The sequence below is a fragment of the Sceloporus occidentalis genome, unplaced genomic scaffold (assembly GCF_023333645.1).
Source record: "Sceloporus occidentalis isolate IW3139 unplaced genomic scaffold, rSceOcc1.0.p SCAF_1, whole genome shotgun sequence".
NCBI classification, from domain to species: Eukaryota; Metazoa; Chordata; class Lepidosauria; order Squamata; family Phrynosomatidae; genus Sceloporus; species Sceloporus occidentalis.
This window is the reverse complement of record NW_028316981.1, coordinates 175197207-175220954: the sequence shown is the minus strand read 5'-3', so window position 1 is coordinate 175220954 and position 23748 is coordinate 175197207. Positions and strand designations below refer to the sequence as shown.

General features: G+C 43.2%; 1 protein-coding gene across 1 annotated transcript; it reads left to right on the top strand.

Annotated features, from left to right (window-relative positions):
* Nucleotides 1-1634: 1634 nt before the first annotated feature.
* On the top strand, nt 1635-23159 carry RDH8 (retinol dehydrogenase 8). The gene is made up of 6 exons (XM_089482959.1): nt 1635-1741; nt 6165-6326; nt 10803-10982; nt 12245-12338; nt 16055-16238; nt 19568-23159. Exons 1-6 carry the CDS (start codon nt 1636-1638, stop codon nt 19790-19792), a joined length of 951 nt encoding a protein of 316 aa, XP_089339085.1. The 5' UTR covers nt 1635; the 3' UTR covers nt 19793-23159.
* The last annotated feature ends 589 nt before the right edge of the window (nt 23160-23748 follow it).

Below are 23748 nucleotides of genomic sequence, written 5' to 3'. Positions count from 1 at the left end.
GTTGTTGGGACTGCACCTCTCATGATCTCTCTCCACTGTCTAAGCTTGATAGGGCTGATGGAAATTGTAGTCCCAAAACATCTGGAGGCCCACACACATCCTAAGCCTCTGAAAGGCAGCCCTGATTTATTATGTTATAGTAGAGATACAACTCTGAAAATGCACAACACCCTAGGTTCCCTTGAAAGCCACACAGTTGTGCCTTAGGACCACCTATAAATTGCAAAGTGGGGGCTCAGCTTGTTCTCTTCCTCAAGGAGAATGCCATTTTGGTTCCTCAGCCCACTTACTCATTCTACTCTAAAATGCTAATGTCACAATGTAAAAGCTTGGGTTGTTTACCTGTCTGGGCTGAGCCTGTGCCAGAGTAAGGAACATAATGAGATTGCTCTTTTCTTTTCTTTCTTCTGCAAGCAGTTGTTCACCCTTATTGCAGCCTGTGAGCTGGGTCCTTCTCACCCCTCCATTTTAAAGATAGGGAACAGAAACAGAGTGAGGTGCCACCCAGCAAGCCTATGGACTGAATTAGAAGTGGATCTTCCCTCCTGTTGTATGGAAGTGCATGCATGTGTGTACGTCCCTTCTAACATTTTACAAATGAAAGCTGGGGCACATGTGGTCAAACAACATCAGAGGCAAAGGGTATCAATGAGGAAGTACAGACATGCCTAAGAGAGGCTGTAGCAGTTTGCTTTTGCCTGAGCCTAATGAAGAGGACAAGATTTAGTCTTCCCTACTCCCTGTGGAGTTGAGTGCAAACTACTTTTGCACGTTGAACTCAGTTTGCAGCAACTGTGGAAAGCAGAGCAGAAAAGGAAGGAAATGGAAGGAAGAGAAGAAACTTGGAAATTTTAAAAGCAGTTGAAAAAGTGGGGATGAGAAAAGATTGATTTGGACTATTCCTGTCAAATTAGAACAATTGGAGGATATGGTGTGAAACAGGGGTGGGAATCATGTAGTCCTCCAAATTTTTCTGTACTGTGATTCTCAGTATTACACGCCACTGGATATGACTGCTAGGAGTTAAAGTCTGCCAACATTTGAAGAACAAGATGATTCCTTCCTTGGCATGTGGATTTTGGTTCCCATTCCTCTTTAGGATGCAAGAGTTGCAATGTCTGAAACAATACATATCAACAAGAGATCTCCATTGTTCAGAATATTCAGAACACTTGTATGTATTTTCTCTGTAAGAGGGCTTGAGAAACTTACTTTTTCTGACTACAGTCTGACCACAGTGGCTCAGCGATTTTGGGGGCTGCAGTCAGAAAAAATAACTTTTCTCAATTCTGCTCAGTAAGTCTTGAGATGACCCTGTAAAGGCACATTAAAGGTGTTATTATTATTGACCACTAACAAGCCAGAGTGGATTCTTGGACCACCCGCCAATGTGCATGGCTACAAGAAGCCCATAGACACAGCTGGTGAGGGGGGAGGGAGTGGGGAAACAGTCAGTGGCAGAGCTCTGGGAATTGCAGTCACTGGTTTGGAGGGGTGGCCATCTGCCAGAAGGAGGTGCCCCTGCCCACCTCAAGCCCTGTTGCCAGCTGATCCCTGGGTCACATGCTGGAAGAGAGAGCTCTGTCACTCTCTCTGCCTTGATCCCTTCTAGGCACCAGTCCCTGCAGCTCAGCCATGGCCAAGGCAACTCCACGCACTGTGCTTATCACCGGCTGCTCCTCGGGCATCGGGCTGCGCATGGCTGTGCAGCTGGCACAGGATCCTGGCAAGCGATTTCACGGTGAGACATCCAAAAGAGGATGGGGGTTGGTTGGTGTGAGTGGGCATTGTTTGGGGGGTGGGGGAGCAAACTCACCTGGCTACAGGAGGAAGAAAGGATGGTGTGTGTGTTTGTATGTGTGTGTAGGTTCCAACAGCTTTGCTATAGCAACCTCCAAGCATCTTCTGTAATGCTCAGCCTCCACAGCTCACAAGAACAGACAGTGGTGGAACCAGAGACCAGGTCATAACTTTTAACAAGAGAGTGAGAAGGACCCCACATGAGGCTTGAAATGAGAAGTACTTAAACAGACCCAGCATGTCTCTATTAAAGTCAGGCATTAATTTTCAGTGATCCATGACAGTCTGCTACTGAACGTGTGGGCTGCCACACCCACTCTTGAATCTTTATCCCCAGAGGATTCCCATTGCTCACCCAATCTGACACCCACTTTTCCCAGAGCACCCTGCACCCTCTGCACCCAAGTCTGCCTGGCACTTTGCACACTCATTGTGTTCTAGTTTCATCTCAACTTTTTCCTACCTTCCTGATTGCTTTCCCTATCTACTCACCCCTCACACCCCTTTGTCTTTTTACTCCTGTTGTCCAGTAGAAGCAAGCCATTGCCTTTGCCCTGCATCTTGGCTTCGTGCAGATTCAGGCACAAAGGACACTTGTGTAACCAGTTACAAATGACCAAAGTGTGTGCAGTGAGGGGGTGAGAAGGTCTCAAACATCATAAGAATGTTATCAAAGGCCAGATCCTTTTCTTTCTCCCTCCTCCAGAAACACCCTGCTCCAATCCAATCCCACCAATTTTGCTTTCTCTGAGATGGGTGGTGTGTGTGTGCACACAAAACTGTGCTACTTACATAGCCCAGGGTTAAGTAACTGGATCAGAGAGGCACTGAGTCCAAAGGGCATGAGAGATAGAGAGCAAACCATAGGTCTGTTAGATAATGCTTCAGGAACTGATACAGCAGAGATCCTCTGAGAGTTAAACCTTTGTGTACTGTCTCTCTCTCTATTAACTATACTCTCACACCACAGGTGCACCACAATGCAAACTGCAAGCACAAACATGGCTTGCACACAAATGCTGCCACAAAACACACAACTCTTCATGCATGGCTGCCTCATGGCCCATAATTAGGCATCTGCACAATGTGCGCTACAACCAAAGTTCATAACATAACTGCCTCTGATTGGAGCCAAGGCCCTCTGTTTACAACAATGATCAGTCAGGTGGCACTGTAAAGCTCACAGAAGGAGGAGTGTCAGGTTGGTGAACCATCCTCTGGTCCACATCCCCTGGCCACTGGCATTTAGAGGTAGACTGCTATTGTAGATAGGGGTATCTGAGTATTTTCAAACCATGGATGGCTGAACCTGTGGATAAAAAAAAATCAGTGGATAAGGATGGCAGCATAACACTGGGCTCGCTTTCTGAGCTGAGAAGCTTTATGAAACACGCAGATTGTAAATGCGGACAATCACAAATACTGTTACCAAAGAAATCCTGAATTCTGTGTTAATCCCCTTCTCCCTTTACATTCTGCACCCAGATAATCCATCCTGTTGTATTACATTATGTGGATAGAGCCTATTAGTGGGATTCCATCCCTGCATTAGCTCTGGGAAGAAAGGTGGGATTGACATTGGTAGATTATTGGGATAAACTGTTGAGGTCCATTGAATAAGAAAGCACAAAGTAGACACCAGTTGAGTAAGAAAGCAATGTTAAAACAACAACAACAACAAAAACAACAACTCATACATATCCTATATTTCCCCCAAAATTGGGAGTCAAATGGTTTACATTAATAAAACATATACAGATAAAAGCAATTTAGCTATTATTGATACATTATTAACATTAAAAGTTGTTTGCCTATAACCATAAAATCTAGAAACTTGGGTTGTTGTTTTTAAATGCAGTCTGAGAATGACAACCAAACTGGTTGGCAATATCTTGCAGTTTGTGAGGAAGGGTGAAAGGTTCCTAGCTATTATAGCTTAGAAAAATGTGAATCAAGATGTTTCAAAACTGTCTTGCAGCTGCATGGATTCACTATGTACCTTTTGCTGAGCAGTTCTCTCTTAGCCTCAGACCCTTTGTCTGTAGAAATATGTGCTAGGCCATGTCTCAAACTATTTGCCCATCAGCCTAGTACAGTATTCACTACTCTGACTGGCACAAGCTGCTTACAGTCTTGGGCAGAGAAAAGTCTTCTCCATGGCCTACTTTCCAAACTATTTCATTTTTTAAATGAAGAGGCTAAAGATGGAACAGATACTTTCTGGGTGGAAAATGCTGTTCTATTGTTGATGGTTCCTCTTTAAAAGGCAGGCATATGTGGCAGGTTGACCCAACATCCCTGGTTGGACTCAAACTACCAGTTTTTGAGGGGTATAGTTAATAACAATGACCTGCTGAACAAGGTATTTGTACCACTTAATAACTGGAAGTATGCAATGTTACAAACACTCAAAAAGAACAGGTTCTGAAGCCCTAGAACAACTACGTCTATGATACTAGATAATAAATGGTAAACGTTACTGAAACTTCTCATGTGTGTGTGTGTGTGTGTGTGATGTGTTATTATTTCTTAAAGAGAGGGCATACACAAAATCTGTCTATTGGAAATACACAGGCAAACATACACTCACAAAACACACTCACATTATTGGTACTCTTGGCAGCAAAGTGTTCATCCAACTTGGTTTTAATGTCCCCCACTCCCAAACCCCATCTGCACAGAGGGGATTAGCTGCATAGGGATTTAGCATCATGACCCCAAAGCAGCTTACAATGCGTGAATCCTCAATTGCCCTCCTGACCTCTGGGAAAGAAACAACATTCTCTGCTTCTGAGCCAGCCAATCTAGACCTGCCGCCACTGGGTTTCAGGCTGCAGCAGAGCAAATAGCCTTGGTGTGTGTGTGTGTGTGTGTGTGTGTGTGTTTCTGTGCAACATAGGGGTTCCCTTTTTTATTTCTAAGCTCTCGGTCTTTCCAAATTATTGCTGTAAGGACATACTGGATGTGACAACTCACTCAGCTATATCACTAACACTATCACCATTATGGATTATTATTATGATTGTGATGAAGCCAGCCTTCACGTTTCTGGATACCAAAGTGGTGCACAAAAGCACAACTGCATATATTCCAATCCACTTTCCCAAAATATTCAGCTTCCTTTCTTTGAAAAAAGGTCTCTAGTCCTCATGGAGGTCCAATGAAACATCATAAGCTGTGTGCTGCTCAGTCTTGTTTGGTAAGAAGTGAACATCCGCCAGATTTCCAGTTCTCTGATCAAGAAATGCAGAACCACCAGGATGACTAACAGCTATATTGAACGTTATTATTTTCAACACATTAATTTCATTTTTAAAAACAGATCTTAACACTTTAAATTGTGAAGTTAGATGTGTGTAGGTGGTTTGAGTGCTGGACAAGGATTCTGGTAGACCAGAGTGAGAATCCTCACTCAGCCATGGAAGCCCACTGGATGACTCTGGGCAAATCATACACTCTCAGCAGGGACGTAGCCAGGGTTTTAGGAAGGGGGGGGGGGTCCAGACTAAGTGCCACCATTATAATGGGGCTTGGGCATGGTGGCACAGCAGCACACACCATTCATTTTTCTAATGGAAGGGGGGGATCCGGACCCCAAGACCTCCCCCCCCCGGCTACGTCCCTGCTCTCAGCTCAGAGGAAGGGTATACCAAACCTCCCCTGAAAAAAATCTTATTGAGAAAACTTTGTGATAGGTTCACCTTAGAGACGTCATAAATCAGAAGCAGCTTGAAGGCCCGCAACAATATGTGTAATGTGATAATGTTTTTCTCTTTTGATTTTGTTATGACCCAATCTCTAGTCTAACCTGAAGTCTCTCTTTACTGCACAATATGTGGCTCTGTGGGGGTTTTGGACTGAGAAAGTCAAAGCTGAAAAGTGGAACAATGAAGTAAGAGAAATTATAAATAAGATATTCCACATTATAGGTACTAGGTATTAAAAGATTTGCTATAGTCATCAGAAGGGGATGAGGAAGGGAGAAGGGGCTGAAAGACTTGTGGCATAAAAAATGAAATAATTAGTGATAATTTTTTATTACATGAGTTGTATGGTAGAGCCAGTGTGGTGTAGTGATTTGGGTGTTGGACTGCGACTCTGGAGACCAGAGTTTGATTCCCAGTTTGGTCACAAAATCCACTGGGGTGACCTTGGGCAAATCACATGCTCTCAGCCTCAGGGGAAGGCAATGCTAAACCCCCTCTGAATAAATCTTGCCAAGAAAACCCTATGATAGGTTCGACTTAAGGTCGCCATAAGTCATAAATGATTTGAAGGCACACAACAACAACATAGTATATTAAGCATAAAATAAATTTTAAAAAAATCAATGACTATTTGCCTGTGCTCATTTTTCCTTCCAGTCATTGCCACCATGCGTGATCTCCGCAAGAAAGATAAACTGGAAGCAGCTGCTGGAGACACACTCAATAAGACTCTCACCATCCAGCGCCTTGATGTCTGCAACGATGAGTCTGTAACTGAATGCATCAACAGCCTTCCTGGGAAACAGCTGGATGTGCTGGGTAAGCACTTTGAAGAAAATACTTATTTCATGGGATGGGCAAATGATGACCCCCAGATATTGCCAAATTTCAGTCCCCAGCATTCCTCATCATTGGTTGTGCTGGCTAAATTTGATGGGAGTTCATGGAGAAAATGTTTATTTCACAGGGCAAACCTCCAGATGTTGCCAACCTTCCAGATGTTGCCATTTCTGGCAACTCTCCAGAAGTTGTCAAATGTAAGTCCCTAGCATTCCTGATCACTGGCTATGCTGACTAGGTTTGATGGGAGTTGCAACTCATCTGGAGGAGTGCACTTTGCCCATCTGAACATTATAGCTAGAGAACTGATTGCTCACATCTGTCAGAGCATACTATGATTGGTGCTGGGAATGGGAGGGAGAGCAGTACAAAATAAATTTAATGGAGAACACTCTTTACTCTATTAAAGTGTTTGCTTTGTAAATCATCTACTACAGCATGGCTATTATAACAACTGTATTGCCTAATTGAACCTTAAGTACTCATTCAGGATCCACATAAATTTTGGTAACACCAACGGGTTTCCTAAGCAGGGTTCTATGCTGCTTTCTAAAGGGCTTTTAATATAGGTCTCCAGCAGGCTTTCTCCTTGCTCAAGGAAACAGACTAAGGAATACAGAGACCCGAAGGCAGTGAGCAGTCATTTCACATTGCTACAAAACAACACAGTAATCTTTTACTGTATTTATTACTGTACATTTTTTTTATTCTGCCCTTGCACCAAGGAATGTAAAACAGAATACATAGTTCTCCCTCCACCACCCAAATGTATCTGCCTAACAACCTGCAAAGTGGATTAGGTGAAGAAAAAGTGAGGGGGAGAGAAACAGCAGACCCAGGGACATGCACCCACTAAATATGTTTGACTGTTGACTTATGTTTATGAAGTCCAGGGTTTGATTCCCTGCTTGGCCATGAAACCCATTTTGCCCACTTTGGGCAAGCCTCATGCTCTCAGCCTCAGGGAAAGGCAATGGTAAACCTCCTCTGAACAAATCTTACCAAGAAAATTCCATAATAGGGTCACCTTAGGGTCGCCATAAGTCAAAAACAACTTAAAGTTACACAACAACAATATCTGCTACTAGGTTTCTCCACTTTAACCACTGCACCAGACTGGCTTTCAAAAATACACCACTAATAAACAAAATATATGATAGGTTTCACCAGTGGAAGAAGGAGATAAATAGTCCAGTAAGAGAAGAGGTCTAATTGGGGCCAGTTTTTTTAAAAGATGTCTCTGCCTGTTTTCCTTCAAGCCAAAGAGTGTCCCTGATCAGTCAAAAAGAGAATATCTTCCACTTCCACAAGAACTGTCTCCCTTCCAGTCCCTGGGATTTTTCTTGGGGTGAGATTTAAGAGGAGCACCAGTGCGTAGTGGAGCCAGGGGTCATGTAGTCAAAGCCCTAGGACTTCCTCTGAAACTTTGCTTGAATTTACCTGGAATCTCTACTGTATCTGCAAGAGAGATGTAGTTATCCAAGTTTTAATCCAAACTATCTGGGATGATGTGGGTTGCATCTGCACTATAGAAATAATGCCGTTTGACACTGCTTTAATTGCTATGGCTCCATGCTATAGAATCCTGGGATTTTTAGTTTGCTGGGGCACCAGAGCTCTCTGACCGAAAAGGCTAAATATCTCACAAAACTACAAATCACAGAATTCCATAGCATTAAACCATGGCACTTAGAATGATGTCAAACTGCATTGTTTCTTCAGTGCAGATGAAGCCTTGGCCTTGAACAAGAAAGAGTTATTAGATTTACAAACAACCTTGTCCTTATAGAGAATTAAAACTGCTAATACACATATTATTTTGTGGAGACAATGCAGCCCTCCAGATGTTGTCCATGTGCAAATCCTATCAGCCTTATCCAATGAAGCCAATAGTGAGGAATTATGGGAGTTGTTGCCTATATCCTCTGGGGAGCCAACACCATCTCCATCCTTGCTTTGTATGATAGAGGAGTTTATCAGACAAGGGGAATTGGAAGTATAATTCGATGGCAATCTGAACGCAATCATGGGGTTTAACGTTATTGCGTGATAACCCACTACACACAAATTCGAGCAATGGGAAGTCAGTCCGAACGCAATCATGTGGTTTCACGTTACTGCGTGATAGACAGCCACACGCAAATTTGGGCAATGGCATGCTATTTTCGGGCAGCGGGGAGCCAGTTTGAATGCAATACGCATTCATGTAATTGCGCGAAACTAGCGACTTTAAGTGAATGCGTTATGGCCCCACTTTCTTTTCATTCAAATGTAAGAGAAATTCCTCCCATTTGATAAACTCCACAGAGACTGTAAAGGAAACTCCAGTAGCTTGCAAAACAATGGTTGGTTATAATGTACTTAAGAGTTTTCTCTCTATCTGCATTTGGATATTCTGATGGCCTGCAGACAACACAATAAAATAAACTGGCTAAACTTTTGGACATGTGTCCATTAAGGTCCATACACATCACCTTAAGGTAGAGTCATCCAGACATCAGCCCTCCCTATCCTAGGCTGCTGTCACACTACAAAGTTGATGCAGTTTGATGTCATGTTAATTGTCATGGCTCCATCCTATGGAATCTTGGGTTTGTAGTGTGATGTGGCACCAGAGCTCTCTGACAAAGAAGGTTAAATATTTCACAAAACTACAAATCCCATAATTCCATAACATTGAGCCATGTCACTTAAAGTGATGTCAGTGTATCACGTCTTCACAGTGGGTGCAGCCCCAGTTAACTGATGTAGTGCAAACCACTGTGCACCATAAAAACAGAGCAGAAGTGAACAATTGGTGTCATGCCAAGGAAAGTTGTAGATCCAGGATACTTGGTTGCCTGAAGAAGATCCACTCCCCTCATCCTCAGAAACAGTATCTACTACTTCACTACTGGTATTAAAATACTAGCAACAACTGGCCAAGATCTTTTAGGAAATCGCCCAACATAAAATCACTGGTGAGCCAATCTGTAGATCAAGATGTTCATTCAATGATTTTGTTTTTGTTTTTATTAAAGTATTTTCAGCCCATTCTACATATCCTGATCAAGATTCAAGAAATACAACAAACAACTCAAAACATTTTAGAGACGCTAAAAACTCATACATAAGAAAACCTGCAATCTGATAGATTACAAACCATACTAAGATCTTGCAAGGGTAAAAATGACTTGGTGAGCAGCCAAGTTTTACTGTGGCAACCGCATGCAAACTCTACTAAATTACCTTTTGGCATTTTGTTTCACTTCATTGTGCTCAGACTTTCTCAGTCCCTTAAGGGAAAATATTTCAAACACAGACCAATTTTATCTGTTTATGTTATCCTTTTAAGGAGAAACCCTAAGGCTATGTACAACATTTTGAATCCTAAAACACTACCTTCAGGCAAGGTACAATGCTGTATAGATAAACTTCTCATTTGAGAAGTTTCCTACCTGACAGTGAGATGTCAAGATGCCCAAACAAAGGCCATCTTTCTATGTCTGTTGCTTCCATCTTGGCCTGGACTTTTTACCATGCTGGGAAATGTTGGAAAGCATTGTATTTGCAGTTGCTAGGTCCCAACTATGATGTGATGTTGCAGTTGCCTAGCAACCACTGTGTTTGCCTTTGGGAGAGGCCATTGCTTCGTGGTATGTCACATGCTTTGCATACAAAATATCCCAGGTTCAGTTGCCTTTGCCTAAAGGCACCAGATCCCATCTGATCTTGGAAGCTAAGCAGGATCAGTACTGAGATGGAAGGCCACCAGTGAAGACCAGGTGCTGTAGGCTACACTCCAGAGGAAGGAACTGGCAAAACCATCTCTGAATATTCCTTGCCTAAGAAAACCCTAGGAATTTCATGGTGTCACCATAAGCCGACGGGTGACTTGAAAGCACATACACACACACAACCTAACCAAATGGCCAATTCAGGGGTAGTGTAGACACACATAAGAACACACTCCAAGAAAAGTTAAAGAAAAGTTAAAAAGAAAGAAAGAAAAGAAAAAGTAATGCTGGTTCTATCACAGGCCTTATTCACTCTTTCCCTCCCTGCTATCCCACAAATGCTTTGGACTTCAGCTCCCATCACCCAAGCCAGTATGGGCAATGGCCAAGAATCCTGGGAGCTGTGGTGAAAAACATCCAGAGGGCATCAGGTTAGGGAAGGCCAGCCTACCTTACCCAGCATCCAACGATCACTAACAAGAGATGCTGCTAGGAAGCCTACAAACTGGACATAAATGCAAAGCAAATGACAGCTGATGGCACAGAAATGTAAGACAGCACAGTTTAGGAGGAGCATAAGTGGAGAAACACAGAACTAGAAATGGAAAGAATGACATTTTATAAAGGGATCTCCAGACTCACCTAGATTGCACTTTGGCAGAAACTTCTGTGGGATATGGTGGCTAATAATGTTTAGAGTTGCTGATGTTTGTTTTATTTTATTTATCACCTTTCTTAGTGAACAATGCTGGGGTGGGGCTTGTGGGCCCCGTGGAGTCCATTTCCATCGATGATATGAAGCGCGTCTTTGAGACAAACTTTTTTGGTGCTATTCGCATGATCAAAGCTGTTCTCCCTGAGATGAAGAAACGTCAGAAAGGGCACATTGTTGTCATCAGCAGCGTCATGGGGTTACAAGGTAGGAATAACATTGGGTACTATCAGGAGCAAGCAGACTCCTGAATCCACAAGGATATATCTCCAAGCATTTAGGGTAAATTATGTAGCAAATGACGTATCATGCCATGGGTCCAAATTAAAAACCCCGAAAGGTACTCAGTGGCTGAAGAAATAAAACACCCACAGACAGTTGGGTGCAGACTGCTTCCTCCTCCTCTTTTTCTGTCATTTCTGTCACTACTATGCATCATTATATTTATTTCCCACTTTTATTCCAATGAATTTGAGGTGGTGTGCATGGCTCTTCCCTTTCCCTCTACAACCTCACAACAATCCTATGAAGTAGGATCATGCAGAGAGAGAGAGAGAGAGAGAGAGAGCACTCAACTGGCCTGTGATCATTCAGTGACTTACCTTCATGGTTTATTGGGGGCCTAGACCAAAGATTTTCCAAATTGCAATCTAACATTGTAACTACTCCACATTGTTTCTCATTTGAGCTAGAGCTGACAATTCTGGACCTTTAAATCTTTAGTGGGTTAATGCAAAAAATAAAACTAACTTTTTCTAGGGGAAACTGGGAGTCTGCTTTTATGTGAACTATGAACAAAGGGGGAACAATCAAATTTTATCATCAAAGATCTGATCTGAATGTTTTGTTTAGTTTTTTAAATTCTAATCTCCATTTTGGGAATTTGCTTTGTCCTGCCTTTCCAGAGAACACATAGTCCTGCCTTTCTTTGATTTATGCTTTCTTTATGTCCATCTGAAAAATATCTGAAGCCACAGTACATGCTGTGCCTCCCTTGCTTCAGATACTCAAGCATGAAAAAGATCCTCTATTTCCCAGATTTCTCTCTGGGCTCCCAGATCCATATTGACTTTACCTTTTGCTCAGCTTTGTTAGCTTCACTGTAGTTGGCATCACTGGGCACCCACTAAGTTCCTGCATTTCCTTTATTTGACTAAATGTTTTCCTTGCTTTCCCTGTCAGATGTCCACCTCATCTTTCTTGGAAGTGTCAGGATCAAAGAGAAGGGGTAGCATCTGCTTCTTGTCTGTGGTTGGGCAGCTGTGTAGATGGGGCCTAAAAGCAAACCAATGGAGAGCAGCAACAGTGACAAAGAAGACTTATTGGACCCACTCAGGGCACCCTGAAGTGTCTAGCTAGTGTCAATCACATCTGCTTCTCTGATTCTCTTTAACCAAGAATATAAGATTCTGGGAAATGCTCTGCCTTGACTCTGTGTTCCCTTCTTGTCTGTTCTCCTTTCCAACCAGGTGTCCCCTTCAATGATGTCTATGCTGCCTCCAAGTTTGCAATGGAAGGGTTCTGTGAAAGCCTGGCTGTACAGCTCCTCAAATTCAACATTTTGTGAGTGGAAGAGTGGGGAATTGAATTGCAGGGGATGAAATCTCAGATGGGGTCATCCTTTTGTTAGGCAGAGTAGGGTGGCTGACTGTGGGGATAGCTGTGGGGCAAAGACTGATAGGAAAATATGGAAAGTAGAGCCTATAATGGCTAATTGTCCTGAAGGATAGTACATGAAGAACATGTAGCACATGTGAAAAAGACCTTGGGATTATTGTTGATCATAAATCAAACATGGCCCAGCAGTGTGATGCTGCAGCAAGAAGGGAAATAATACTTTAGCATGCATTGATAGAACTAATTTTCAAAACAAAAGAAGTAATGATCTCAGTACATTCTGTACTAGTCAGGCCTCATCTGGAGTACTGCATTCAGTTCTGGGCATCTCATTTATAAAGCATATAAACAAGTTGAACTAGTCCAAAGAAGGGCAACATTGGCGCAGTACAGACCACCCAAAAAAGGCGGCCTGCCGGTGCCTATTTTTTCGTCAGAGGGAAGCCTCAGCTGCCAAACGGCGCAGCTTCCCACCGGCAGAAAAAGAATCCGCAAAAAGCAGGTTCTTCTTCTGCCACCACAGCAGCATAACGAGTGTGCCACTGGTGCACTCATTACGTAAATGTCATGCATTGCTGTGTGGACACCGTGCAGCACTTATGTAACAATGGCGGCACCAATGTAAACAGGGTGCCGCCATTGTTACGCCCTCATCACGTATGAGGGTTGTGAGGTATGTGGGTGCTCCGCCCACCAGGTAACCCTCGCACATGATGAGAGTGCTTTAAAGGCCCATCTGTACCGGGCCACAGTTGATAAGAGGGTTGAGAAACAAAACATATGAGGAAAGTTGAAGGAGCTGGGCTTGTTCAGCTTTGTACAGAGACGACTGAGGGATCACACGACTGCATGCTTCTAAATGGCTGTCATAGAAAGGAAAGTGCATGTTTATTCTCTGCTACCCCAGAGGACAAGACCAGGTCTAATGGTTTCAAGTTACAGCAAGGGTAGATTTCAATTGAGCATTAGAAGGAACATCTTGATGGTAAGAGCAGTTTGGCAATGGAACCAATTACCTAGAGAAATGGTGAAGTCAAGACAGGGAATGGGTGACTATCTTTCTTCCTCAGGGATGAAAATGTCTTGGTCCAATCCTTTGGACAACCATGTGTCCCAATTACAGAGGATAATCTTTTCCTTGAAGGACTGTTAGGGGCAGTCCCCTGTTTGAGTTTTCCTTTATCTGAAGGACTGACTTGTCCAAGACAAGATTAAGATTAAGAACTGCTAAAAATGGAAAACATTAGCATAGAAGTTGCTTGTCAATAGCATATAAACAATACAACAGAATATGGAAACACAACCTGGCTGGGGGATTCTGAGAGTTGTCATCTAAACAAGCTGCTTTTCCAGGCTTTGCAACGGACAGTGTGGCACACAAGTCACCACTCAATAGAAAATTGTGACACTGTTATTCCACTTTCATTTCAATGGTTTCAGCTTATGAAATCCTGGGGCTGACAGTTTAGGGACAGCCATTTGCAATTCTCAGCCAGAGAGGTTCCTCTAGTGCATCACCAAACTACAAATCCCAGGATTCCATAAGATCAAACCATGGCAGTTAAAGTGTAAATGGGCCTCTGAGTGGTCTTTTCCACTGTAATGAGATGCACTGTATATCTATAACAGTTATGATTTTTAAATTTCCTTTTGACAATTTTATACAAATCATTGCTTCTTTTTATCCTCTTACTGGGAAATATATAAAAGGCCACTTTCCCAGCCCTGCAAAATGATGGAATTTATCTAACTGAAGAGGGGACATGGAAAGCAATGACTTTCCTTAAAATAGCAGGAAATCTCTCTCTCACATACACACACACTAGACTATTAGCAGTTTTCAAAGAGATGGTGTCAATTTATTATCTTGGGTAGAAACTTTCATGTTTGTCCTATACAGAATTCAAAGGAGCTGATAGCTTTAGAAGCAGCGAGCTAGTAGCTCTCTGTAGAGCACAGATAGCTGGAACCAGGAGTGTAGTGATGGAGGGGCAAAACAAAGGAATCCCCTCTTCAGATAAGTCCTCCTTGTTGTTGTTCTGTTGTTGTTGTTGTGCTGTGCCTTTGACTCTGACTTATGGCAGTCCTCTCATAGGATTTTCTCAGTATGATATGCTCAGAGTTGGGTTGTCATTGCCTTTCTCTGAAGCCAAAAGAGTGTGATTTGTCCAAGATTACCCAGTGGATTTCCATGGCTGAGCAGGGATTCTAGCCCTGCTGTCCCAGAGTCCAAAACAACACTGGTACACCACACTATATGATGTTCTTTATTGCACAGTTCTGTTAATGTTGTCAGGAGGAGATGCAAGTTCTGTGTTGGGGTGAGAATCTTGTACCTCTCCAAATGTTGCTACATTGCAAGTCCCACTGGCCCCATACATAACTAGGACACAGTATATAGCAAAATTGCCAAAGTTGGGGATGAAACATAAAATTTGGTAGTAAACTGAAATTCATTGAAAGATGAAAGACAAAAAGTTGATTTTTTAAAATTAGCACAAGAGTTGCCACAATCCCTTCCCTACTCCAAATCAGATCCAAGGTAAAGAAAACAGAATGATATGTGAGATGACAAGAGCTGCTAGGAAATCACACTGAAGGACAAGGTCAGTCTGGGTTAAGCATAAGCACACAGCTGGCTAAGGATTAAAAAGCTGACAGAATCACCTTAGCCATAAATACTACTATTTGCTAATAACCAACCACATAATTTTGTGTCAAAGGGAATTGAATTTTAACATAAATTATAAACTCATAGAATCTTTAGAGTCAGAAGAGGCTACAAGGGTCATCCAATCCAACCACCTGCCATGCAGATATATACCACTACAACATTCCTGAAAGATGACTATCCAAAGAAGGAGAGACCCTCTGTATTGATGTGCACTTGGAAGGGAAGTAATATGCTCCAGGGAAACATATACAGCTAGGACAGAATCTATAGCAAAATTGCCAAAGTTGGGGATTTTTAAGTCACAGTGAGCTCACAGGGAGAGCTAAATGCCATTTTAGCAGACCCAGACAGTATTGCCAATGATTAAGCATTGTTCAAAACATCTGGTGGGCAAAAGGTTCAGCAACCTTGCCTTAATCTCATATGATATACATGTACTTAAGGTTAGCTGAAATAAGCTTCCCCACAGCTGTGCATGAAGAAACACAAAACAGTAATAGAGTACAGAGGCGACCACTACTCCTCTGACTGCAGTGGAAGGAAGACCTAGAGCAGTAGGAGGAAGAGCCCATGGGGCTCCCTCTGATGCTTTCCAAAATCAGTCACTTCAGACAGTTGCTTCGCTGTGCTTACTGTTAGAAACCCCTTAAGGAGCATTTGGGGGTGTCTGGGGCCATGGTGACCACAAAAATAGGAGACACATTTTGCTCACTTCTGAATCCAAGAGAAGCAACAGAAATCCCTACACTCAAGAGGCCACCCAGAACACTGACTCAAGCAGAGAGAGGTTCCTCTTGAGGGTACTGAATTGTTATAGTTACACAATTTGAAAGTAACATTTTGGAATGTATATGGGGTGTGGTGGGGAATTGCCTGAAATATTTGCAAAAGTAGTTGGTAATTGTTTTAAACATCAGACATCTGATATAAGAATCCCAGCTTCAAGCACTATCTCTTTCTGGGTCTTAACAACCTCTTTGTTACACAGCATATCTATGGTGGAGCCTGGCCCAGTGAACACAGAATTTGAGATGAAGCTGATGGAGGACGTGGCACGTTCTGAGTTCCCAGGAGCCGATGCTGCCACAGTGCGCTACTTCAAGGAGATCTATCTGCCAGCTTCACATGAGATCTTCACCACCATGGGCCAGACTCCTGAGTCAGTGGCTAAGGTATGGACAGAATAACTGGTGATGCGAGCGAGGAGACATCTAGAGGAAAGTTCTTTTATATGGGTCTCACTTCTATGCAAACCAGACACACTCCTGTACAGTCTTTTGTCTCTGATCAGCGATAGTAACAGAAGAAGCCTCCAGGTTGGATGGGAAAGCCCAACAGGCCACATCAGATTAGGAGAGAAAATCATTGTGCATCACATCAGAAAGGATCAGGGATTTCTAGCAGGCCGCATAAGGCTAGACAGGGAAATACTACTAGACCAGATCAGGTCCATGGGCCTGCTCCTGGCAGATACAGTACCACTAAACCAAGTTGTCATCAGCAGACAAAGTAGTATTCCACATTGTCAGCAATTCCTTCCTCCTACACTAGCTTACTCAGGCTCCTTTTAAGATCTATTGGTGATTTTTGGTAGCTGCGTGCTTTCAAGTTAGTTCCAACTTATGGCAACCCTAATGCTGCCATAATCATGGGAGTTTCTTGGCAAGGTTTGTTCAGAGGTGGGTTGCCTTTGCCTTTCTCTGAGGCTGAGAGTGTATGACTTGTCCAAGATCACCCAGTGGGTTTTCCATGGCTGGGTGGAGATCCGTACCCATGTCTCCAGCATTGTAGCCCAACGCTCAAACCAATACACCATGCTGGGTCTCCTATAAGTGGCTACAATCAGGCAGACAAACAGCCATAAGCTTCCTCCGTAATCAAGCCCTTGACTTGATGGCTCTTAACTAAGTGGCCACTTACCTAGTAGCTTGAAATCAAGGGTGTCCAGTTAATAGAGATTGGGGTGTCTACTTCACCCTCCCATGGCACCCTGGAGGGCCTTATTCTCTCTTTTTTTGCCCACCAATCCCTGCAAGAAATAATAATTCAGAGGTCCCTAAAATGACTGTTAGCCTGAAAGCCTCTGTGGGCTACTACTGGGCATTTTGTGGGCAAGAGAGCTTTTCACATGTACTTTGTAACTTTCTTATTTACCAGTCACTTCCTGGGGTGGGGAGGGGAAACAATGTTTAGACCTTTAAAAAAGAAGCTTTAGGGGACAATATATATCATTCAGAAAGAAAACAAACAAACAAAAACTCCCCACCAATTTTTTTTGAGGTGGGTCATGAGGAGCCAACAAAAATGGTCTTGTTGCTCCATGCAGTGCATAAGCTGTCTTTTGCCCAACCCTGCTTTGAGTGGATTGCTTGTGCTTTCTCCTGCCATCCAAACCCTTCATCTCCTTTGTTTTCCAATTTCCCCAAACAGTCAGCATTCTACTCCCCTAAACACACACTATTTGGAGGGAAGGAAGGAAGGAATCCCAAATACCAGAAGCCACAACTATGTCCATCTCCCTAGCTTCCTATGAGCATGTACCACTACCATGGGCAAGCTGTGGTCCAGCACATGCTGTTGGACTGCAGTTTCCATCATCCTTAGTCAGCACAACCAGTTGGGAGAGACGATAGAAAATTCAATCCAACCACCTCTGGAAAGGATTATGACTACCCCAATATGGTTCAAGCTGCCCAAATATTTTCAGTTTCTTCTAACAATCATGAGAGCAGAAAGCATCCTCTGGAGGAAAAAGGAAAGCTTCTTCCATATTTTAGCACCAGATCAAATGAGGAGAACAGAACCAAACTTATGGTGGTTGTGGTTTCATTGTCTGTGAGTCTTATGAAACCTGGCATAGAGGGAATTAGCCAGCAGCTGGTTTGTAGGAAATCAAAGTCAGATTGTGCATAAGTCTGACCTATTGTGTATGGCAGCAGTGCTTTAAGGGCATAGGTGAAGGTGATCTTTCCCAGTCCTGCTACCTGAAATCCTTTCTCACAAGGAATTTGCTAGGGGCTGGATCTTGGACCTTGTGAGTGCAAAACATGAGCATAAGAACATAATCAAGAAGACTGTTGACAGTGGATCAGAGACCTGTCTAGTCCAGCTTTCTGCTTTCGCATTGGCCAACTGGGTTCCTTTAGGAACCCCACAAATAGGGAGTGACATGAGTAAAGAGCTCCCACCTGTTTCGCTCACCAATGACTGGTATATAGTAAAGGTCCTGTAGGGAATATATTTCCAACATGACCAGAATCTGGTTCTCTTTGGGTGTGTAATCCTTGCTTAAAGTCATCCAAATCACTCCATTTTGTGATAGCCACTGAACCACAGCTTTAACACAAGGATGGACAACTTCCAGTGGTCTGGAGGATGCCCTGTCTGAGGATATCAGGAGGATGCCTCTCCCCTTGACTTACAGTACCTCCCATCTGCTCTATCTGCAACCTCTACACAAAAGTGCCCACACAAAAGGGCATGAGGGGGCATTTCACTCCATTTTCATGGAAGTGGCTTCATTTACAGACATCTCAGTGGCCACTTCTGGTATTACAAAAAATCCTCTTCCCCTGCCCAGGCGGCTGCTGAGAGCATAATGGGAGGAAATCATAAAATTACAGAATCGTGAAATCTTAGAGCTGGAAGGGACCACAAGGGACAGCTAACCCAACCCCATACAGGAATACACAGGTAAAGCATTCCTGAGAGGTGCCCATGCAGCCTCTGTTTAAAGACATCCAAAGATAGTGAGCCAACTACTCTTCAAGGCAATCTGTTCCACCAAATAGTTCTTACAGTAAAAAATGGTTTAAATGGAATATTTTCTTGTAATTTGAACTAACCATGCTGTATTGTTCCCCCTAGAGGGCACTATTGGCCTTTTTTAAAAAACCAAAAATATTGGAAGGGGAAAACAGTGGAGGATCAAGAGAGGGAGGGAGACCTGTGAGAAGGAAGGATCCCTGGGAGCTACACAATGCCCACAGGGTGCACTCTCTGACCACTATTTAAAGGAAGAATAGCTAGCAGTCAAAAATTAATAAATGAAGTATGAAAAAGCAGCAGCAGCCAGCAAATATGCCACTCTAGCACAGGTCCCTTGCAAACTTGTAAAATTTGCAAACTTGTAAAATCATTCCAAAAGGAGCAATCCAGTTGCACTTCAAAAACAGCAAAGGGCCCCTTGGTAGCAGAAAGAATGACAAACAGATGCATCTCATAAACTGGGCTATAATCCAAGAATATTCAGACAGGGACATGTGGGAGAGGAGAGGAGAGGAGAGGAGAGGAGAGGAGAGGCAAAACAGAAAAAGGAGAGAAAGGAAAGACAGGCAGAAAGGGGAATGTGAATAAGGCTCCAAAATGGGGGAGGGGGGAGAAATCAAAGTGTCAAGAATCAAATGGATAAATCTTCTGCAGGGAGAGCCAGGGGAAAAGGCCCAAACAAGAAGAAGCCATCTCAGAATACCAGAGTCTTGTCTGCTTTCTCTTTTCTCAGGCTGTTGTGAATGTCATTGCAAAAGAGCGTCCACCATTCCGGACACAGACCAATACACTGTACACCCCGCTGGTGGCCCTGAAGTATGCTGACACCTCAGGGGACCTCTCTGTTGGGACCTACTACAACCTGCTTTTCCGCTTCACTGGCCTTTTCCACCTCAGCATGAGCTTCCTCAAATGCATCACTTGCAGCTGTTTCCGGCGCCGGGTGACACCTGCCTGAGGAGATGGTTGCTGGATGGTAGCGCAGCCTCACCTCTCTGCAGGGACCTCCTTTGGATGACCAAGGTTCAAGTAGAAGTACATAAGATGTTTTGCTTCAGATCAGCACCTACCCTGGCTTGAAAGTTGCAGGGCTGCTGGAGACTTTGCAGATGAGGAAGTGTGGCAAGGGGGTGAACAGTGAACTTGTTCAGGAGGTGGGTAGCAGTTGGCACCATTCCTGAGCAAGATGGCTCCCTACCCTTGCCCTGTGTAAGATCAGGGCTTTGTATTTCATGGTAATGGCATTCTAGAATGCATGTATATGGCTAGAGTGATCAGACTAGAAAGCTAGAGAGGAGGAAATGGAAACTTAGATTCTACTTTTGGTCTGTTTTCCATGCCTTTACAGATATAGAATGAAAGGCAATGAGATTGAGCTTTGATGGACTGTAAAAGTTCCATCATACATGTGCTGTTGTTCATGTGCCATCAAGTCAGCTTTGACTAATGAATGAGAGACCTCCAAGTTACCTTGCCATCAACAGCCCTGCTCAGGTCTTGCAAACTCAGGGCCATGGTCTTCCTTTTTTTCCTCCTACTGCCTTCAGCTTTACTGAGAAATATTGTCTTCTCCAGTGAATCATACATAACTCAGAGAAAGTAATGTGGACTTAATGGGTAGAAAGTAATGAAGACACAGTAGTCACAGGAGTTCCATACAATCTGGGTGGCAACCCACTCCCCTGGGGAGTAGGGGCTTAAGAAGCCTAGAATCCTACTTTGCAAATTGTATCAATTTCCCTCAATTCTTTCAAATTGAAGTGGAGATTTGGGCCTTTGTCTTGTGAACCCAGCTATAAACTGGCCAGAAATTATGAGGCAGAATGAGGTGAAGGTGACATGAGTCAAAGCTGCAGGTTGACTTGAAACAAATTGGCCTTCAGCTTGAGGAAGCTATTATATTATGATGAAAGCTTACATAATATTAGCTAAAACTGGCATACTGTGAACTTATCAGAGCCCTGGCTGAGCTTTCATTGATGTCCCAGCATGTTGATGAATATCCTAACTTCTGAGAAAGAAGGTTAAGCACTTCATAAAGATCTAACATAAAAAGGCAAAAATCCTGAAGGAAGTTTGAAGGAAATTAAAAGACTATTAATACAGCTAACTAAAATCCCTCAATATCTAAATGGTATTTGCAGAGTAATGCAGCTGCTGTAAAGAAAGTTAAAGTCTGACAAGGTCAAAATATGAGACAAGTGGTTCTGGGTGAAAAGGGTACAGAGGACCCAGGACTGAGGAGGCTAGAAGAAAAAGGAGGATCCGCAGTATCATTGCATGGGGCAATGAATCTACTCTGGGTTTAACTCTAAACTTTAAATGAGATATTCAAGTACCAGGCCTATTTGGGAGCTAGGATTCAGGACTTTTGACTTCCTTAAAGGTTTGAGATTCACCACCTCAGTGACATGGAAGCCACCAGCTGCCATAGATTAGCAGCTCCTTCCCCAAAATAAAAGGCTTGGGGGGGGGGGGTCACATGCGATTGTTTAGAATGAGAATGGCTACATTAAGGGTTTTGCCTCCTAAGAGTGGCCAAGGGGAGACTTGTAAATTTCTGAGCAGAGCATGATAGTGGGGAATGTGTGGCCCTTCAAATGCCACTAGATTGCAACCCACAACATCCCTCACCATAGACTATGCTAACTAGGGGTGATGGGAGTTGTAGTCCAACAACATCCAGAGGGCCACATGACTCATTATCACTGCTCTTGGTGCTCCTGTGATGGCCATAGCTTGAAAGTAGCACTAGCAGACCTAACCCCCATCTATCCATTTACACCAAGTTTCTATAAAGTTACTAATGCCGAAAAACAGTCCTAAATGCTATTTCCCAAATTTTACCACTAAAGGAATTCCTGGGTCTCAAATCAACTTGTCTGCCATGGAGCCTCTGTGCTACAGAACATTTGGCAGCAAGTTCTAAGTTCATGGCCAGTTCAACAGAGGGAGAACCATGCACCTTTCTAGATGTTGTTGGACTGTATCTCTTGCCACTATAGCCAAAGGCATGGACTACTGGGAGTTGAAGTCCAGCCACATCTGCAGGACCACATAATTCCCATCCCCAGTACAGAGCAGGAGCTAGGTCTACTGGAACTTGCTATTACCCCATAATAATTGACCACAGCCAACAATCTAGAGCACAGCCAATACTCCAGTGTGGGTGCACACTGCAGAAAAAGGTTGGCAGTGGTTGTTGGCTATGCCTATCTTTCAGGGAAACATTTGTATATCATCACCAGAGCTTGGAAAGATTATCTGCAACATCCAGAATCCCCCAACCTATTTCACAGGTTGTTCTCCCTATAGGTTGTCCCTGTTGTTCTCTGCCCCCTAACAGCTGTCCTATCTTACTTATTTGGTTAATATAGAAATAGGAGCTCATGAGGCATTTCAAACTCATGGGGAATTGCTTGCCATGTCAGTGCTCGCCTCTGCAATGTCAGGTAATGCACCCCACCATCGTAAATGTTACACGTAGCACTTGCTCAAGCATAGAAAAGGCCCTAAGTGTAATCTTTATACCTACAAGGAAAATCAGAAAAGAGGTTCTTGGGATGAGCTAGAGAGAATATAACTTAGGAATCATGTTGTTTTACCAGAGACATGTGATTTATTAAGAACAGTGGAGTGAAAGGTGTGCTTTCCTCCAGCCATTGTTAGATTATAACTCCTACAATCCTTCACAACTTGTTGTGCCAGCTAGGACTGATGAACAGTGCAACCCAGCAGCACCTGGAAGGTGACTACATAGTCTGTTTGTGAAGAATGTAAGCAGCAGCACTGGTGCCATTTCAAAAAGGACATTCTCTATTTAGGCCACATTTGTGGGGAGGATATCATCATTCTTACCTTTTTGTTTAGATAGGTACTGAAAAAAATATTTGAGCATATTTGCTGAAAGGGGTTGGGAATGCTTAGGCTGGAGTTCTAGACCCTGTAGTGATTTTGTTTGATCAATTAATAATAAAAAAACTTTTTGTCAGTTAAAAAGCATTCCAAATAAGTGAGTTTTTAAAATAACTACTTTTTAAAAACCATAGGTGCACAGCATCCCCTTTGAAGACACATTCTGTTCTGCCTCCTTTTCTCAGAAAATGGAATGCTCCTTCTAAGCTTTGCCTGCCTGCTGTATTGCTTCTGCAGAGAACTTTTGGGTTAGCTCCAGATTTCTGCCAACAGAGCTGAAGTCAAATGCTTGTGTGGTGACTGCCTTATACACCTGCATACATATATAAACATAAATCTCCTATAAGCAAGAGCAACAGCTGCTGTCACTTTCTTAGCCGAAACAATCTCACATGGAACCCACCAGGCAGAGAAAGGAGTCAGGTAGCTGGACTCTTGCTCTTCCTTCATCCTCAACAAATTTGAGGGGAAAGGAGTCCCCATGGTCTCCATCACTGTCCCTGCTGTCCACTACCATCACTAACTCTGTTATCTATTCATCATCATCACTGCAAGGAAGAGCCTCTTTGGGCTTATGTGGGAAGTGGCAAGAAGAAGAAGTCACAGCCCTCTCTTTTCTCTGTGTCCACCATAAATTGAGTTTGTATCACCTCCACTTGGTAGAACTGGAGGATAAAGGCTTCCATAACTACTACTACTCTGTTTGATGAGGAAACTGGACAGTGCAAGCCTTAACATGTGCCCACATCTGAACAGAATGGCAGCACCCAATCACAAACCAAAGTGATCCAATTTGCAGAGGGTATCCACAGCTGGCCAACTGCACCAACCCTACTGGCAGGCCTGGCATATCTGAAAATAAAAAATACACTCCCCACCTCCACCCATCCCTCAGGTAAATTTTATTAGGATATGAAGAAATATTACCTATTAATTGACTAAAATCCCTATGGTCAATCAACCAACAGCAGATGATAGTCACTCTGGTTGCCACATTTA